Below are 18,742 nucleotides of genomic sequence, written 5' to 3'. Positions count from 1 at the left end.
ACCAGCTCGGAACCTTACAACTTTCTTTTGAACTTTCGACAGCGTGGCGCAGGAACAACTTGGAGCATAACAGACACGCAACCACTCGCAATGCTCGTCGACTGTGGCCCCGGTTAAATATACTTCGCAATTCGAGCCTTGTATTAGACGGCCATTTCGACGGCACGTGGGCACAGCGTTATCGTTACGCGAACCCCAAAGAGCTTCCGCTATCGCGGGACCGTTCTCGGTAGGCTTCCGAGCGAAAATAACCGGCACTGTGACTGGGCCATGCGATTTTACGATTTTCCCCGCTGACGGACACCGACAGATGTCTGACACAACGATTATTATACACTACTGTCCACATGTATACAGACGTACTGCACGTTTCAGAAAATTGTGTGCCCGTGCTACAGTAACATCACTGGTTTTATGTACAGTGACTCCCACTCACGTTCGGACGCTTTTAAAAACCGCATGACTTTTTTAATATTCGACCATACGATTTGGATTTTTTTAGGAAGTTGGCGCAATTGGTTTGATACATAAATTGAAAGAAACTTTTTAGAAAAAGTGCAATTGGTCGAAATTCCAAAGAAAATGCTGAAAGTTGTATTTTATAACTTTTTTATGTGGGCTAACTGTATGAATTATACATATTCTAAGAATTTCAGCGGTCGACGTTGCAATGAACTATAGATGTTTCATAATGACCACATAAGGGCGAAATTTCCTGACAAGGCCAAAATTCTGCGACTTTCACCCTTAAGCTCTCATCGTTAAACGTTTGCAGCTCATTGCAACATTGACCGATTTAGATGAACTATTCGGAGTATGTATAATTGATACAGATTTACGACACGTGCTTTTTAAATTTTTAATATAAGCTCGCATAAAAACGTTACGAAACACAACTTTTAGTACTTTCTCTGCAATTTCGACCAAGTGCAATTTTAATCAAAAATTTTTTTCACATTATGTAGCGAACCAAATGTTCTAACTTCTAAAAAAAAAATCAAGTAATATAGTCCAATATTGACAAAGTTATGCGATTTTTAAGAGCGCCCGAATATTAGTGGGAGTCACTATATTTATGACGAGTAATTTAAGAGTGTCGATATATTAGTTCATAAATTGTGGGTTTGGAACAACATGAATAGACTACGGACTTTACGCACTCATGGCAAACATCGTTGGGTGTGAAACAGTAGAAGAATTTAAGGAACTTAAGAATGTCGATATATCAAAAATTGTATATCTTTGTTCTACAACAACATGATTAGACTGCGGATTTTATGCACTTGTGACGAACATCATTCGGTGAAATGGAATAGAAGACAACATACCATGGAAGAATTTGAACAATTTCAAAATGTCGATGTAATATCATGAACTTATAAAAATTATTACAAGGGGAAAGAGATTTCAATTTGGCTCCTGTTTCTTACAATTTTTTTCTAAATAAAAATGATGTGTATTGAACATGTAGCTGTTATAAAGGAAATACAATGTATGATATATAGACAGTGAAATTTATGCGGTTATGCGAAAAATGGGTGGGTGTAATTTCAAGTAATAAAAATATTCCAAGAGCTCAAGAGTATCGATACAGTTCTTAAAACTTAATAAAACCACTAAGTGAAGAAAGAAATTCTTCTTTGGTTCCTGTGTCTTGTAATTAATGTAAACGATTCCAAAGATCCGCAGTCTGATAACATACAAGGTGAACCGCAGAACATGATCGGTACACTGCGGATCTTTACGCAGTATGAAACGGTGTGCTTGAAGAAAGGTGAAAAGAATGCTCTTAAAAATATAATAAAAAGAAACAAATAAATAAGGGTTAAAACGAGCTTAAGTATCGTCAACAGTCCGTCTAACTAGCCAGATTTTTCCAGCCCTGTAACAAGTGGTTCCTCTCGCGAAAACCAGATAAAATGTGCAGCTTAACGTTCGTCCACGATAATTTCCTCGCGGAGCCGTCAAGCAAGGATAATCCCCTGTCCCAGTTTTCATTCCGGGTCAAAAAGCTTCGGCCAGAGCCCGTTAATTTTTCTTTCACGCGAAGGACGTTTCCGACGAGGTCAACCCGGTTAGTATTCCGAGCGGTCCGTTTTTATTTTCTCCAGCTGCCCGAGAGTGTTGCTCAGCAATATTTGAAGACAGCCGCCGGATCCGTAGCTCCGTCCCGATTTCAGCGATCCTTTTAAAGATATCCGAGGCTCTTTAGTGCCTTTCTTGCTCGCGGGAACATGGCGCGAGGCTTACCATCTTCGGCGGACTTGTCGCGAAACGCCTCGGGTGGATCGCTTCAAGATGGCGTGAATATTAAGAGGGATAAATCCTGGCTCCGGCTCTCGGTAATCTCTATAGTCTCATAGCTCGCCAGGCTCGATGATCCGGCTAACGAAATCTCGCCGTGAATAATGCCCCGAAGTATTCGGCCATACGTCTTTCCGGCGCTTTTCGAAATCGATCCAAGTTCCCGCGTTAATCACGCGACGGTATGAATGGAAACGTCGTAGTTTCATAATCGGGGAAACTTCCGAACCGTTGGCCGGGAGGCTGGCTTGCGCTGGGAAATGCCTGGAGAAATCAAATTTTTGTTCAATTTTAAGCCAGCTCGTGGAGTTCGACATACACTGAATTTTAAAGTTTTAGAAAATGATGCACCACTATTGGTGATATTTCCGTTTCACTTTGACCTGATTACTTTTGCTCATAGACGTTCTCAAGGGGATCTTTCTGCACGCTTAAACAAAGTTTCGATTATTCTGAAGATATCTGTTAATTCTTTAAGAGAAGCTTTTCGTCTTCATAGGCTCCACGAAAATAGTTTAAATAATCAACAAGGTTCTCGATGAATGTTCATCTGGTTATGTCCTACATTTTAGTTTGAAAACTTATATTTTAAACGAATGCATCAAATTACAACAAAGTTGTAAAGAAATAAAAAATTGTACATCTAAAATAGAGAATGAGCAAATTTTCATGTGACTATTCATACGAGTATAGGGGTTTAATCACATACACGTATACATGTACATGTTCGACGTTGTTTCCACGCACTGATTAAGAGTTTTTAAGAAAATACCGATCAATTCTTCGAAGCTTCCTCAACAAAATAATCATTCCATATTAATTTATTAACACAGAGCGATCATACATCTCTTTGAATTTTGCAGCCCTCGAAAGGATTAGGTCAACACTATAAAAATTATTGCATGATTTTCTAGAAACAAGTAAAAATATACGAAAATATTTTGGGGTCAAAAGCATAAAAACAGTTGCGTATACGACCCAGTATGTAAACAAAGTGTGAGAAATCAAATGGTAAAAATGAGATTGTAGGCGAAGGGTCGGTGTAAGTGATATTATTAGTAAATCTTCTTGTAAAATTCGGAGGAAGGAGGGAGAATGTGGAGGTAGGGTTGGCCAGGGGCGACGAAGGGCTGACGTTTGGGAACCGATCCCTTCCCTCGTCCGGGATTTTAGTTCTGGAGACGCGGAATCGCGGCAGCACTGCCAGCGGGACTCGAAATCAATACTCGGTGTGCGTGAGTCTGGCCTGTCGCAATCCTTGCAACGCGATGATATTACACCACGCAGAAAAATGCTCGGAACACCGACAGGTATTGCGCCGTATCTGTGACCTGATCCAGATCATCCAAGGGAACGCGATCGTTGCTCGTTATGCGTCTGTTCACCTGACAATCATCCGCACACCTGACCACCCTCGACTAACGCGCAAAGTGCGCCTCCATTTAAGAATTTCCCTTGATCATTCAGAGAAAGAGATACTCCCAGAGCACTCCCATATTGTTCTACCGTTTAACATCATCTTTGAACATTTTTTTTTCTTCTGAAATAGTATCCAGAGAACAATCTATAGGATCGAATTCTCAGAACCGTGTCCATTAATTTGTTCCCACCCTCTGCAGTTTCTTTTCGAAAGAAACACAATCGAGTTGTACAAGTAGATTTTGGTTAAAACTATGTGAGGGACAGTTGTTAGAAAATTCACATACGTTTTTGTATTGGTCAGCGTTCACAATGTAAGAGTGAAAACAAAGATAGGGGTTGAAACCGCATTGTTTGATATCTCTGAAACTAGAGGGTGTGGTGCAGCCAAATTTTTTTTAACTGTGCATTAACGAATGAAGTATTTCGAACAGGTCATTCGTTTAAACAATATATTGAAAATTGTTACTACCTCGCACACTACTAGTGCACATTGTAATTTAGAACAAAATAAAATTAATGTAATAATTAATATAAAACGGTAAGAAACGAAGAAATACGTACCCCATACGTGTGTGCATTTCCTACAAATATATTAAAAATTGCAAAAGGACTCGAATGTTTAATATACGGTGAATTCTCGATATATGTCAACAATACGGGTCTCTCCAGCGTCGTGTATGTACCCCTCGGCGTCCGAGGCCTCTCGAGCTTTGCGGCCCCTCGCGGCGTATACCCTGCGGTAGTGGGGATAATTCCGCGACGTTTATCATCCAGGCCTTGGCGACATATACAGAGACATCAATGTACTATTTAAACGAATGACTTTTTCGGAAATGCTTCTGTCAAGTGAAAGCACTGAAAAGGAAAGCAGAAAACTCGCAGCAGGTTGTGTGTCGCGTGACACGTAGCATCGCGATATAATCGTCGCGCGATCACTCGAACCGATTGCCGGAATGATCGAGGGTGGTTTCGAGGGTGATCGAGTCCTGTCCGTCTTTTCTAGCGATTGCTAGTCGAAACGGGACTCGGAAAGGAACGGTAGAGAAGAAGAACAAAATATGTCGGGACAGGGGACCATGATCGAGAGAGACGCGGCAGATTCGGTGGACGTTTGCCAAATATCTCGATCATCGTGCTGCCAAACGGTCACCGACCTCCACCCGACGGAAAAACAACCCTGGAAATCCATTACCATACGTGCGGCCGCATCGTTTCGTCGACGGGGGTGAAGAGGATGAGCCCTGTGAGCCTAGCAGACTCTTTTGTAGTTCTGAATGGTGTGCGTCGACGAGAATGGTTGTTATTTAAAAAATCTACAGATGATAGATGCTTGGAAACCAGGCGATCCTGATCGAAATGAATGGAGAACAATTCAGGTGATCTGAAAGTTGTGTATCATCTATTGAGATGATGAGAATGTGAACCTGATGGCCAACAGAAGATCTTATCGAATAGAAATGAAGAACAATTGTCTTTTCTGCGATTACCTGCTGATAACAGAGAAAGAAAGTCTCATAAAAGGCAAATGACGCCTAGAAGTCTTTTTGATTGACACAGACAACATAGAGCTGGTTAGCGAACGAAACTGGGGAAGCATTTAGACCTTTGAAGGCATGGTCTTGAGACTTCTTTTAAAAGAGATAAAGGAAATCGAAGTGTCTTTTACAATTTCACCATTGTGATGCAAACAATCTAGACCTGGTAGACACCAGAAGAAAAGATCCTAGCAAACGAAAATGAAGGACACCTGAGATCTCTTCTGTACACTATATTCGTATGAAAGATTCAGATCCTTCAGACCTCAGCAGATCACAGAAAAATCATAAAAGAAGGATCAAGCCAAGGTGTCTCTCCTGTTTACTATAGCAGCGCAGAGAAATTCTGAAGAACATAAAGACCCCAGACGTCTATTCTATTCACCATCTCTACATGCAACCTTACACGAGCAAACTACCCTAAAAAGAAAGCGAAAGACAACAGAGGTGTCTCTTCCATTCGCTATCGCAACGCAAAGGACGCACTACAGAATGAGATCCTGAAGAAGATGATGAACATCCTATTCCGTCCACCATGTTTGTAAGCAACCATAACGCGAAGAAACTACCCTAAAAAGAAACCTAGGACGAAAGAGGTGTCTTCTCTTCATTTCGCTACAGTGATTTCTCGATATATGTCAACAACGCGGGTCATGCCAGCGTCGTGTATCGTTCAGGAGAAGTACCCAAGCCGTGTTATGTTTACACTCCTCGTAGTGGAGATAATTCCGCGACATTTATCATCCAGGTCTTGGCGACATATATAGAGAAATCACTGTATCTCAAAACAAAGACACACATTCCACACAGGCGGATGACGTTCATTCCTGGCATATTTTCTTTATGGTTCCGGTTCCTTTATTGAGGACGATTGTCAAACACAATGCTGAATCTTTCGAGTGGTGATAATCCCTGCGATCGCAATCGTAATCAAGGGTCGATTCCAGTCAGCCGACTCGAAAAGGGTCGAGCAGGCTCCACTCGAGGATTTTGTGGTAGGGTAAGGTTACTGACCTCGGCTCGCAGCGTTATCGAGCGGGTCAGTGGGTCGCAGAACCACAGAGCGTATCATCCCCCTCGCACCCCTTCGCAGCCACCCCCGTTTCGACGCCCACCCCCGGACCAGGTCTCCCACCTCTCGGTGTTCCGGATCCTCCCGTGGGAACGCGGCCGAATGTGCGCAGGAGACGCTTCCCGTGCCCCGAACTTCCAGGGAACACTCTCGCGAGGAGCCTTCTCCACTTGATGGAATTAAAAAGTTGCGGGAACCGAGCCACGGGACGCCGATCCGTGCCTGGATCGGCTTCGGACGCCTTTGGTGATGGTCCAACGGCGATTCAGGCACCATCCGGACCCCTCAGGGTGCCATCAAGCAAAATACAATGTACAATAGGTGGTTTACCTTCTTATAGTCCATAGATTATTTTTAGAAATTTTTATATAGTATATTTCGGCACGGAAAATATTTTTTCACGTTGGTTGGGTTTGTGAGAAATTTTATATTGACGATAATGAATCGGGATGATACTGTTCATAAGGATTATGGAAAATATTGTAAATTTCCTAAACATTACGAGTTAGATCAATAAAATAATTTTTATAAATTTTTATGCAGCAGATTTGGGCCCGGAACATTTTTTTCACGTTGGTTGGGTTCTGTTTGTGAGAAATTTTATATTGACGATAATGAATCGGGATGATACTGTTCATAAGGATTATGGAAAATATTGTACATTTCCTAAACATTACGAGTTAGATTAATAAAATAATTTTTATAAATTTTTATGCAGTAGATTTGGGCCCGGAAAATTTTTTTTCACGTTGGTTCCTGTTTGTGACAAATTTTGTATTGAGGATAATGAGTGAGGTTTCTATCATTCATAGGGATTATGGAAAATATTGTAAATTTCCTATACATTACGAGTTAGATCAACAAAATAATTTTTATAAACTTTTATGCAGTAGATTTGGGCCCGGAAAATTTTTTTTCACGTTGGTTCCTGTTTGTGACAAATTTTATATTGAGGATAATGAGTGGGGTTTGTATCATTCATAGGGATTGGGAAAAATATTGTGAAGAAAGTGATATAAAATAGAAGAAGGCAAAAGTTGCTGTCTATTGACTTTCCCTTGTGTACACTCTCCATGAACTTGTCTTGTTAGTTCAGGAAGAATAGTTGAAAGTGGAAAGAATGTTCGCATGTTTTCTTTCTTCCTGTCCCACTTGTACAGCCTGTTGAGAAATTATGAGTGCATTTTTTTATGAGAGGCCGTAGATATACCTCGTGTATGTTTTAGTCTTCAGACGCCAGTGTCTTATAAGCGAAGATTCAATTTACTAATGTATCTGTCCGAGAAATGTTCTAAATGAATCCTCAGTTTTTGGGACACCCGGTACGTTATACTCCAGTTTCCCAGCCTCGGTTTTTTGGGTCAGGTTTTAAAACAGCCTCTGGCAGCAGCTCGCTTTTATGCGATATTGTGTGCACTCTGTACTCCGTAATGTTTACGCGCTATTATTGTCTATAAAAGAGGCCGTAACAATAGTAATTATACTGCAGATTTTTATTCGTTTTAGAACTGGGATTGTGCTAAACTCGAAGATTTCATTTTCTTCGTCGTGGAGGAAAAATATTCCTCCTGCAAATAATGGACTTTTACTTAATTCCAATAGATAGACTTCTAAATAAATATTCAAAATGATCATTTTGCGAATTTTAATAAATCGAAAACAATACAGCAAAATATTTTTTTTTTCTATTTTAATGTTCCCACAATTTTATATTTACCTACTTAGTTTTCTCATAAAGGTGGAAAATTCGTAGTCCACTAATAAATGGTTCTTTAAACATTGTCATCAAAATTGTCCCGGATAGTTCTAGCACCATTAAGGGTGCACCTTGGTTTGCAATTATAAAGCCCGTTGACTTCTTACCTCAATCTTCCCGTTCGCCAGAAGCGAAGCTAAACCTATGTCAACAAAGGGCTGACCCTAGCAGTGAGAAGAGAAGGCAGAGTGTGCTCGAAGAACGTCGAGAAACATTGACGACAGAAACTGTAGTTAGTAGTTAGCTCAACTGTTTATCAACACTTTGAATGAAACAATTACCTCCACCTCCCTCTAATTACCAAACAGAATCTGCATAAAAACAATACCAAAATAACAAATAAAGACTATCCATCTTCCTCGAGGTCGGGAGCCGCATAACCAGTTCGTTAAGCCGGCTCATTAGCCACATAACAAGTCCCTTCATACAACATTTAATGACTTCCATAACCTATTAATGATTCACTGGTAAGCAGCGGATTTTATGCAATTGCGAGAAAATTAGCAAGTGCAATTAAAGATGTTAACAAGCAATAAAATTCGATGAGGTGTAGAAATTAATTCAAGGCTCTCACAATCAATCAGTAGTAACTTTATTTAACTATTGAAATTTTTTATCCACCAAATTGAAGATTTGATAATTGTTCACAAGACGAAGTAAATACACAGAAAGTGGTTGCTTGTAAAAAATCAATTCAAGAAGGGAGAGCTAAGGAATTAATTTGCACACCTAGCGTAACTGTTGTATTTCGTAACTGTCGTAGACAATTTTTATTTCCCACAAAAACGCACCGTATACTTATTAAAAGCAACTCCCAAAATTACTGCGACTATAAACAGGAAGCCTAACGCATCACCTACTTCCAGGAGCTCATTTAAATTCAAATGGACGCTGCAAATTAATTCGAGACATCGTCACATGCTCAAAAGTGCAGCTCGAAAGGGCGCGCGCGCCATCGAAGCAATTAAAAATCATTTGACGGTTCTCGGACTGGCGGAGCGTGCCGAAAATGATTCTGCGAATTCGACGAGTCCATTGACCAGATGCGGGGGAGGGCCAGGTGTGGGGCGCGTTCCCTCGGGAATTGATCGCGGAAAGCTGCGAGGAATTCGCGATAGCGCACGCGTTCGCCGGGAAGAATCCGCGCGTAGACAAAAGACAATAGAGAGAGAGAGAGAGAGAGAGAGAGAGAGAGAGAGAGATATGAAAGGGCGAAAAGCTCGCGTCGTAGACGACGATGAGCGTTCGGCGAAAAGGGTGCTTCACCGATTCCCGGTAACTGCACCCCAGCGAGCAGACCAGGTGAACAAAGGCGGCCAGGTGAACGCATCGATGCTACCTTGTCTTCTGCCACGTCCGGCTCGACGGGAATAGATACCGGGAGGATATTTAAATAACCACCGGCACCGGTCGTTTATAAATGGAAAGAGGACGTTACCTGAATATTTATTCACCGTTTATCATCGAGCAGTCTGAATGAGCGCTGGAGAACGGCGGAGTGGGTCTAGCGAGCGAGCAATTCCTCCGCTTCCGTTGCCTTCGCGAACCTCTGGAACTCTCCGATCAGAAAAAAAAAATATATAGGACAAAGACACTTGGATGGAACGCGATGAAAACCGAAACGAAGAACGCTGGAATAGGCTCGACCACTTGGCAAGCAGGTTCGAACATAAGATAGATGCTGGGGAATGAAATTGTACACTCGAGGCGGACTCGAACCTGAACGTAACTGCACCTACTTACGCGGAGGATAGAACGCTGGTTGACTAGTTGACTAGTGAATTGAATGTTGTCAAGAATTTTTGCCTGTTTGGTATCTTGACCTGTCCCTTCGAAATGAATTGCGATAACCTCTTAAAAGATGTAGGGGTTGAAAACATAATTATAAAACTCTATTGTTCATCATTGGGGAATCTGCAATAGACTTTAGCCACCTGTATAAAACAGCAGATAAAAGTATTAAACACGTTCTTATTTGTCTTCCATTAAGCACCAAGGGTAGTCACGTGACTTTTTCAGAGCCAGCAGGTCGGTAACTGCTGTATAATTTCCGCTCACAGCCTTCAGCCACTGACTTAAGATCCGTCTAAGAGTCTGTGACTAAACCAGTCACATTTTTTTAACTGTATTATCGATATTATGAATTCCGACGCCAGAAACATGCTTCATGTTTTTGGCTTTATTTCGCAGAGAATCAAGTCAAAATATAGCTCGATTTGTAGCTGGAGATATTTTCAAGCGCGCGCTACGCTCGATTTCATCCAGAAAACTCATCCAATGGCATAAAAATGCTTGGATTCCACAGCACGCACATCGTCAATTTTTGAATTACTTGTAACGCTTATATCACCAAACATCTGCATAATCTCGTCAGCTCATGACCAGCGCGCGATAGATTGAACCTTCCTCTTTCGAATGAGCCCTATCCCAGCGAAAAATATTCTCATATAAGGACGAAAAGTTGAGGCACGTAAAACCATTTTTCGCCTATTTTTGTCGGTAACGTGGTAACTCTACCTTAACGCGAATCTACAGAGTCCTTCGAATAATAGCTTCGAGAGAAATAGTCGAGAACTGTGAAGTAGAAGCTGATAGGCAATGTTTGAATACTACATTTTTAAACTTAAAGGGATTCATCATGAAGGTCGATTTTCCAGCTTTGATTCGAGTCCTCAAACATTCGAAAATTCTCACAGGAATACAGTTTAAAATCGATTCGGAACAACCTCTCAAAATCCAATCGTTTTTGTTCTATCTATACATCCGGATTTCTCGGTTATGACATATAATAACGAACTTTCTGTCACACGAAAATGGCCATATCATGAAGTATGATGTTCTAACTTTAATTCAAGGCCCGAAACTTTCGAAAATGCTTGTGGCAATACATTCTAAAATGGACTTGAAGAATTCTTCCAAAATCGGCTCACTCTTGACTGACATATCGATCGGAATTTCTCGACTTTTTTATACGACACCGAAATTACTTTGCAGCCTAAACGCGTCTGTCACAAACTACAATTCTTGCTGTTCAATTTAAGCCATGAAACATTAAAAAATTCCCACGGGAACACATTGCAAAATTGACTCGAAGTGATCCTTAAAAATCCCACCATATTTGTCTGATCTATCGAGTTCGACTTTTACTTGAAACTTGAGAGGACTTATCACTAGAGTACACCGAAAGCAAGCATTTTAAACGGCGTATCATTTTAAAGCAGTAACAAGCTCCACAAATAAAATAGGAGTTCCCACGGGAACACATTGCAAAATTCACTCGAAGTGATCCTTAAAAATCCCATCATATTGTCTGATCTATCGAGTTAGAATTTTACTTGAAACTTGAGAGGATTTATCACTAGAGTACACCGAAAGCAAGCATTTTAAACGACGTATCATTTTAAAGCAGTAACGAACTCCACAAATAAAATAGGAGTTCCCACGGGAACACATTGCAAAATTCACTCGAAGTGATCCTTAAAAATCCCATCATGTTTGTCTGATCTATCGAGTTCGTCTTCTACTTGAAACTTGAGAGGATTTATCACTAGAGTACACCGAAAGCAAGCATTTTAAACTAGGTATCATTTTAAAGCAGTAACGAACTTCACGAATAAAACACGAGTGTATACGCTGAGCCTTCAAAAAGCATGGTTTGGCTGCTGAACCCGTGGGGATTAATTTAAATTGCTGTCCAATTAGCTGGAACCTCGATGCAGGCATATCTTCGTACAACGCGGTATTTAAAAAAAAATACCGTACAAATATCTTTACAAAACTGTTCCAAATCTGTCCGAACCGAATCATCCACGTGAAAATTGCCCCAGAATCGAGTCTATCGATCGATCAGCCGTTCGCATCGAAGATTCGCGCGGGTCGCCACCTGTGTAAACCCGGTAGCCGCGGGGCGTGATCGCGTCTCGAAAATGATCGGAAGACGCCGAAGAGTCCGCGGGCTCTCGGATTAAATCACGAGCCGCGCGTTCTAACGGAGATCGTCGAACGACACACAATCGGGGGCGCGGGTGTGCTGTCGAGCGGCAGGGACGTCGGAGGGTTGTCGAGCTCCCCGCGGTTACGACGGAAATTAAAAGGCAGGGAAACGGGGACACGTAGGGTACGACTAGAAAAAATTCATGACGCGACGCGAGAGAGATTCCGACGGGACAAAGGAAGGGGGTCCCGGCCGAGGTAGACCAGCGGAGAGGAATCATAGTGGAGGATTCTCGTTGGACCTCCGCGCTGGAGACCACAGCTGCATGCTGAAGGGGTCGCGGCAAACCAAGAAAGAGAAAAACCGACGGGGAGGCAGGGAGCAAGAGAGGGGAATAGGCAGAGAGAGAGAGAGAGGGAGAGGGGAAGGCAGTGGATAAAGAACGAGAGGGAGGAAAGACAGGATGACCGGGGGTGAAAGAGAGAAGATAAGACAGAATGACAGAGAGAAACGTAGTGGGAGAGAAAGAGAGAGAAACAGACAGAGAAACCAAGGGAGAAAGAGAGAGGCAAAGAAGAAGAGCACGGCGAGCAAGAGAAAGACGACAGATAGCGAAGGGGGTGGAAGAGAGGGACTTTGAGCGCGTGCGAAAGGGGTGAAAAAGACAGTCGCTACGCGCGGAGGATTCAGAGAAGGAAAGAGGCAAGACAGCTATAGAGGTAGAGGGAGAGAGAGGGAAAAAGGGGGGCCGGAAGCGGGAAAGGGATAGCCGGAGAGAGCACGACGACGGGACGCTATAGAGTGAAAGGCCGGTGCGGGCGGCAGTGCGCTTGTGCAAGAAGCTGCTGCTGCCCGGGAAGAGACCTCCCGGCCAGCCTCAGTCTCCGGGATGCTGGGGGCGGCGATCGTGATTCTACCCCCATTTCACCGTGCTCCGATAACATAGTCCATCTCGCTCGGCTGCTGTCGGTCGGCTCGTGTTCAGGTTCTCCTCGCGGATTAACCCTAGTCGCCTGTGCGCCCGCCATAAGGTAGACACCCTTTCGGTGTCCCTCCGTCATCTGTCTCTCTTTTGCTCCTCTCTTCTATCGCTCACCATCCCTCCGATGGTTCTACCGTAGTCGTTCTACCCCTCGTTCGTTCTCATCCCCGTTCTAGCTCTCTCTCTCTCTCTCTCTCTCTCTGGTCGACCTTCCTCCATCCCTTCTCCGGCTCTACGCTTCACACCCTTTTCCGCCGAACCCTGGGTGCAGTCACCGCGAGAACCTTCAGCCAACCACCTCTCCAGCAGGTGAGCTTCCTTGGTCGTGGCACCCCGGTCTGCTGGCGGCGACGGCGGCGGCTGCGACTGGATATCGTTTTCAGTCGGGTCGGGTTGTTGTTGTGCACTCCGTTAGTGATCGTGGTGGCTGGCCTGACAGCTCCTCACGCTGCCACCAGACCGTCGACGTTGTTCCGCCACCGTCGCTCCGTCGACGTCGACGTCGGTCAACGGAGCGAGAGAGTGCTCGTTCCTCCCGGGGCTCTCAGGTTCGGTCGTGTGCACGGGAATTTCCATTTGCTCGCTCGACCAAGTGCGCGGGATCACAGACAGAGAGAGAGGAGCTTTGGGGCTGGCCCGGCCTCCTCGTCGGTCCTCCTCCCGTCCTCCTTTTTGCTCTTCTTCGATGCTCCCTGCTTGATAGTCTGCTTGCTTGTTCGCTTGCCGGCTTGCTTGACAGCCCGCCTGTCGTTTCGAGCGATGGCGGGCCCGACGCCGATGTTCAACGTTGAAACCTCCTCCCTCCTCAGCTACAGCTCAATGAGTCAGTCCGACGGGTGTTCACGCGACAGATATCGTGCGTAGATAATCGTCACTTGCTGAGGAACGGTCATCTCCCTGGGAAGAGTGACTCTCTCTCTCTCTCTCTCTCTCTCTCTCTCGAGAGAGAGAGAGAGAGAGAGAGAGAGAGAGAGACGTGTTCGATGGTCGTTGGATCGGAGGTGATTTTCTATGATTTCGTACGCTGAATCTCTTCCGGCGCCAGACAGAATTTATGTCTTGTCTCCTGAGACGCAGGGAGATGTATCATAGTGGAACGTTCTGGGCGATGTTAGGTGGTAATGCATGACGTGTGACTCTTCGAGGACGTGTCCTCTGGGAATGGTTCACTGATCTTCGCTAGGTTCGAGCTCACTCCACTGGAACAGCGGAGATAAACGAGTGCTAGCTCCATACTGGTTAAGTCGTTCTAAATGAACTTATCATGTGATCCCTATCACTGAACTCCAAGCTCAATCTTTTCGCCAGCCCAGCAAGACAATAGTTCGATGCTATTTTATTTTCTCGTCTTGGTAGAGGGGCGTAGATGATCGTAAAAATCCAATCGGGATAGTTCAGGGATCTTCGTCACTGTGTCCTCCCTCTTCTGGCTCGGTTCAATAAACCAGTGGTACGACGCCGCTTTACTGTCCCGTTCTAGATAAAGGTGCGCGGATGATCATAAATATTCAATCGAGATAGTGCAATGATCCTTGCCACTGCACTGCAACCTATATCTCCTGGTGCAGTTCAATAAGCCAATGGTTCGATGTTAGGTTGTATTCGAGTTCTAGATAAAGGAGAGGATAATAAAAATACGATTGAGATAATCTAATGTTCTTTGTTACCGAGCTGCAGCCTCTCTCGGCTGGTCCAGTTCACTAGAGCAGTAGTTCGATACTATTTTATTGTCTTGTGACAGATAAAGCTGTGGGTGATCAAAATTATCCAGTTTAATGAACCGGCGATTCGATGCTCGTTTATTCGAATTTAAATATTCTATCGAGATAGTGTAATGATCTGTGTCAATGTACTCGAGGCTTCGTCTTCTGTTGCAGTTCGTTACACCTGTTCTCCGATGCTGGTTTATACTATCTCGTCCCAGGCAAAGGTGTGCAGGTGATCCTAACTTTTCAATAGGGGTAGTGCTACGATATTTGTCGCTGTGCCGCAGTCTCCCTCTTCTGGACCAGTTCGAAAACCATTGTACCAATAAAATCTGTCCATCTAGATGCATATAAACAATCTTCTCAGCTAGAAGAATTCTCACAGTCCCTCCCCAATTAGATCATTCAAGGCTCGTCTCTCCACCGTTATCAGACAGAGCGGAACCCGGCAGGAAGCCATTTTAAACAGCCCCGGTGCTCCTCGTCCTTAACGCGTCCAAAACCGGAGAAGTGTCCCTGTCATCGCGTTCCCACCTCTTCCCGAATCTCCGCAGAAGCGAGCTCTCGGCGTATCTCATTGCCATCCTCTCGCGATCTTCCTCGTCTTCCTGGTCGTCGTCGCGCGTCGGAGCGCAGAAGGAGTTGCGCTCGGCGCGCGTTCTCCTCTCTCGCCGAGGGAAAAATCCGAGGGTTCCCTTCGCGCAGGCGTGATCCGCGGAATCGAATAAACAGAGAGCAACAATTCGGGAGAGAGTTTTGACTCGCGCCTCCTGCCCTCCTTTTCGGAAATGGTGTCTCGGAGTCCGCTGGCCGAGAAGGATCATCCGCGCGTCGCTCTTCTATCGGACCTCCTCCGATCATCTGTCAATTCTATTCTCGTCTGAATCATTAGCACGCCTGTGCGGGAGGGAGGATCGAACTGTCGCTCGCTCGCCGCTGGTTTACGTTGGGATCGTCTGGGTCCGTTGTAGGCGTTCGCCAAAATGGCGGCGGTGGCGTAACATCGAGTGACGTTCGCAGTTCGTCGGGTCCCTTCTCGGGAGAGGATCCCTCGATCGAGGAGTCGACGGTTTCCGTTGATCGCGAAACCCCATAAAGCTAGCCGATTGTCTCGGTGCCAGGGCCGGTCGTGAGGGGCTATGGAATCAGCGATGGTGGGTGGCGGTGATTGCAAAGTCGCCACCGTGGAGGTCGAGGCGGCCGCGGCGGACAACACGGCGACCCTCCCGGTGACCAGGCCGCTGAACCCGCAGAGCTCGTCGCCGAACGCGCAGGACAACGCCGAGAAGAACAACGCCGCGAACAAAGAGATGGAGCTGAAGAACGTCCGGTCCACCCCAGCCAAAAAGTAAGACCGGCCGTAGTAGTCCAACCCACTAGGATCGCTAACATTCTACCAGTCCCCGTGCCTCCTCCTCCCACAAAACTCAGCCTAGCATCTTAGCGTACGCTCCCGTCAGAGAACCGCGATAGAACCTTGATGAGAGCCACGATGAGAGTCGAGAATAGAAATACATTCGGTAATAAAATTGATTCCCTTACGCTAGCTTCGTCAAGGTACACTGACACATTCTTCGTAGTGGAGATGCTTACATCAATGACCAGTTTGTACCTACGCTCTCATAGCTTCCATCTCAGATCTGACACCAGCGTACCCTAAGTTAAGCTTGGCTACCCTAAGGAAGCCGAAGTTCAACTTTTCTCGCTGTTTGTTGGTACATTTTTCACAATCGGGGTTTTTACATTAACAACCAGGTTTTTCAATACTCTTACAGAGTCCACGCAGCTCTGACACGAGCATACTCGCAAGCATCTAGCAGCGGAGCTTCGTCAGAGCTCAGGTGTGATACCCTTTTTGGGGTGTTTGCTTCGACGTCCCGTTTCAGCTGGCAATCTCGCGTCCCTGACAGGAACGTACCCTAAGTTTCTGGCTCTGGGATGCCAGGTAGTCGAACGATCCAGCGCAGGTCCGCGTTCTGTTTGCTCGCGTTAGGCGTCCTCTTAGCGCGCTCGCGACGCGTCCGCGCACTCCTGCCTCGCTATTAGGCAAACGTTACGCTTTCCTCGCGGCAATTATACCGGAGACCGAATGGGAGTAGGTCAAGAACCCACTTGACCGGCAGCTACTGCTACGTAATGCGCGCGCTAACGAACGGCTACTATTTAAGGCGGCGCTCCGGACTTTTCGCCTTTTGTCTCCAAGCCCGAGCTACGACACAATCGCGCGTGCGGCTGATTTCGTTCGTAATTAGCGGGCAAATCGCCGCGGTGTCGCGGAGTAATTAGTCCGTCGAGTGAACCGATACTACTCTCCGCCCTTTCTAGATACATTGGGGTTGGATATGGTGGAACACCCCCGGCTCCGAAAGTATCCAGTTGTTCCGCCGCGGACGGATATCGATTCTCCGGAATTCCGATAGCGCCGCGGCGGAATACTGGGACGAGCGTCGCGCGGCGTCCAGACGTCTCTCCAGCCGGATGCCAGAGCGTCCGACGCATATCCTCTCCCCCGATCCTCGGATGGCATATAATGATTTTCAGTCCACAGTCCATTCTGATTCCCGATGAGCTCCTGCACGCGAAATCGAGTCTGTCTCCCGAGCGAGACCAGGCTTTGTGCGAGTCGCGGGCCTTTTGTTCCGAGATCGCCGGGATGAAATGAACGTCTGGGCGAGCGGAAAGGATGCGTGTAGGATGAGGGATGATTGGAGAAATCTGGGACGGGGTTGCGGACGATGTTGGAACGTGAGTGGGTTAGAAATGGGAAAAACTGGGGTCGGGTGCTGGATGTCGCGGGTTTAACGGATGCCTTAAAATAGACATGATTTATTGAGGTGTGCGCGATTTTGTTGGGTTACGCGAGGATTCAGTGGTGATTCTATGGACATGATTTTTTTATACGGAAATGATATCTTGAAATAATGTACATGGTTTGGTGCGTGTACAAAGGTTTAAGGGATGATTTTATGGAAATGGTTTTTTAAAATGTAGACATACGAGGATCTATATTTTTGAGTACAGACGACTTCTTGAGATAATTTACACGGTACGCTAGGTGTACGAGGATTTAGGGGATGTTTAAAAATGCGAACGATTTCCTGCAATGAGCATGCTAATACGTTCTTAACAAATAGCTGCGTAAAAATCATTATTCCTGCAGGCCACTTCGAGTAGAAAGATTGCATTTGATTCCCGACTTCGTGTCTCAAACAGTTCCTATAAAATTGCATCGAATCACCGAAGAATAACAGAGAGAACAATAGAGTACCTAAAACCTGAAATCATGTAAAATCTCGAAAAGGTCTCTATCTCTTCTCTTAGTTTCTCCTCTCTTCTAAAACAATGTTCAGAATTCTTCGCATGCCACAACCACCAGAACAAACAACATACAACATTACCTATTTTTCTCCAGCCAGAAAATTCTTCCTTTCCAACCAAAAAATCCACCAATCACAAAAATCCACCGGAGAAACCTACAACACTTTGAGTAGCAGTTGAACAGCCTAAGAAATGCCATAAAATATAGGCTATTGATTGAACGAAATAAAAGTTGAAAAATCAAAATGTACGACACTGAACGTACTCTCTCTCTCTCTCAGCCTTCTTTTGGCTGAGTTTGTCAACGTCAACGTTCAATACAATAACGCCAAAATTCATTTGTAAGTCTCGTCAAATAATTCGGTCATCCATTTCTGGGATACGTAGCACTCGCAACGTTAAAGAACTAGTCTAAACGAACCACCATCTCTAAACGGACGATCCTGTACGCAATACCCACACAAACAACATAGAATTTATGCGTTAGGCTCTCTCACCGAGGAACCACGCCGTAGATAGCAATGAGCGTTGCCTGCGGCAGTGCGTGTGCGCTATCGTTGCGCCAGAAAAAGAAGCATGTAATAAAAGCGGGGTGGCTCTTTTCTCGAAAAATCTCTATTCGACGAACCAGCCATAGAATATATCGTCTTCTCTAGACGGCAACCTTTCCACTCGGCAACCTTTTATGTCCGATGCGTGCGAGCCTGAAAGAT

General features: G+C 44.9%; 2 protein-coding genes across 11 annotated transcripts in view; both read left to right on the top strand.

Annotated features, from left to right (window-relative positions):
• Positions 1 to 18,742, top strand: part of LOC143352522 (proton channel OtopLc) — a 133,784-nt gene that overhangs the window by 99,758 nt on the left and 15,284 nt on the right. The gene's annotated exons all lie outside the window — the stretch shown is intronic.
• Positions 1 to 18,742, top strand: part of Otopla (proton channel otopetrin-like a) — a 74,770-nt gene that overhangs the window by 42,407 nt on the left and 13,621 nt on the right. For 2 of the 10 annotated variants that reach the window (XM_076785084.1, XM_076785079.1), the window contains exon 1: positions 14,891 to 16,059. The exons of 5 other annotated variants lie outside the window; for them this stretch is intronic. In XM_076785084.1, the coding sequence (XP_076641199.1) occupies positions 15,851 to 16,059 (209 nt within the window). In that variant the 5' untranslated portion in view covers positions 14,891 to 15,850. Of the gene's footprint in view, positions 1 to 12,920; positions 13,055 to 13,282; positions 13,315 to 14,890; positions 16,060 to 18,742 lie in introns of those variants that run through there. 3 more of the 10 variants (XM_076785083.1, XM_076785080.1, XM_076785082.1) reach the window with 3 other exon arrangements.

The sequence above is a fragment of the Halictus rubicundus genome, chromosome 3 (genome assembly GCF_050948215.1).
Source record: "Halictus rubicundus isolate RS-2024b chromosome 3, iyHalRubi1_principal, whole genome shotgun sequence".
In the NCBI taxonomy this organism is placed as follows: domain Eukaryota; kingdom Metazoa; phylum Arthropoda; class Insecta; order Hymenoptera; family Halictidae; genus Halictus; species Halictus rubicundus.
This window is presented reverse-complemented; position numbering and strand designations above follow the sequence as displayed.